The following is a 1,542-nucleotide window of genomic DNA, read 5'->3' on the forward strand; positions in this document are numbered from 1 at the left end:
GAGGCAGGAGACTCGCTTGAGCCCAGGAGTTGGAGGTTGCTGTGAGCTGTAATGCCACGGCACTCTGCCCAGGGTGACAGCTTGAGGCTCTGTCTCGAAGAAAAAAAAAAAAAAAACCACACCAGAAACAGGCCCAGTAAGACATTACTTCAAAGTAAGATAGGCTTTTCCCCTTATAGAAGAGGATCTACTATGCCTCCTATCTCAAGACAAGAGAACAACAGCTCATCCCAGGCATGGCTGGAAAGCCTATAGACTTTGGGAAAGTAAATGATAGAAAGTTTCCACCCGAAACAAAGTTCCTCTTTCTCACCTCACTCCTTGTCAGGAGTCTTTTAAAATTATCTCTTTCTCTAACTCTTGGTGCACTGTGAGAACAAGGGAAACTAACTTCAGGTCTGGTAAGTTTTCGCTGAAGTTAAGATAAAAACAATCTTGTTCACTCCAACAGCACCTGACCAGGGGCCTCCTGCTTTCAGATCAGAAGATAATGGCCTTCAGGAATTCCCCAGGCTCCCCTGGCTGAACAACAAGCAACACTGTCATATTAGATTCTATTTAAGATATAGATAAGAGTGAAAAGAATAGTTTTAATGGAGACCTAAAGATTTCACTGACGTGGGTTTCTAAGCTTATCTTGCTTTTTTAACCTTCAATCATTTAACTGGAATCTAGGTTTATCTTTTAACCCGCTGAGTGAGAGTAGCATATGGGGAGTGCTCTGCAGCTGAGGCTCACCACTCCCGAGGCAGCCACCCCTTCCCATGATACCACAGGCTTTGTTCTCCCGAGAATCAAAAAGAGCTGTTACCTGTGTGGCCCATTGGATTTGAGTGTGCCAAGCACTGAGCAAGGCATCATAGAGTCCAGTGAGCTGCCGGTCCAGGGGGAGGTCACTCTGGCACAGCTCTTGCCAGGCTGCTAAAAGCTGCACCTGCAGAAGGAGGACAAAGGGGGCCTTACTGGTAGCCAAGATATGCTACCTGCAAAAACTGCCCTGTCCTCCCAGTAAGACAGGTGATTTACTGCTGCCTGTTAGCCTGAGCAATCACTGATTACTCAAAGAACTCCCTAAGCAACCCAGCCAAGTCCATCTACTTCAAAAACAGGCAGGGAAAAAACATTTACAAGCCCCTGCTCTGATCATCACCCAAAATTTGAATTTGTTGCCCTCCACATAATCCTTTATCCTTTTATCCTGCTCCAAAAGCATGCCAATGTGTTTCCACTCAGCACACTACCCTTCTCCTGAACAAACCTCAGAGGTAGGCGTGAGTATGAGTTTAAGCTTCATGTCCTAACATCACTGCCTGGACCTGAAGGAATTAAAGTTAGCCCAAGTAGCTGATAACCCTAGAAAACATAAAATTCTGAGTTAGGTATGATCGCACAAGCCTGTAGTTCCAGCCAGTCAGGAGGCTGAGGCAGAGAATCGCTTGAGCCCAGGAGTCTAAAGCTACATACAGTACACAAAAATCACACCTGTGAATAGCCACTGCGCTTCTGCCTGGGCAACACAGCAAGATTCATCTCTTTTTTTTT

At 45.8% G+C, this 1,542-nt stretch overlaps 1 protein-coding gene across 1 annotated transcript in view; it reads right to left on the bottom strand.

The window, feature by feature from the left end:
• The window catches only part of COG7 (component of oligomeric golgi complex 7), a 93,379-nt gene that overhangs the window by 60,164 nt on the left and 31,673 nt on the right, over nt 1-1,542 (bottom strand). Inside the window, exon 8 of the mRNA XM_003795725.3 lies at nt 812-934. Within this exon, the coding sequence (XP_003795773.1) occupies nt 812-934 (123 nt within the window). The remainder of the gene's footprint in view (nt 1-811; nt 935-1,542) is intronic.

This window comes from Otolemur garnettii, unplaced genomic scaffold (assembly GCF_000181295.1).
Source record: "Otolemur garnettii isolate 467f Iridium unplaced genomic scaffold, OtoGar3 scaffold00096, whole genome shotgun sequence".
Lineage (NCBI taxonomy): Eukaryota > Metazoa > Chordata > Mammalia > Primates > Galagidae > Otolemur > Otolemur garnettii.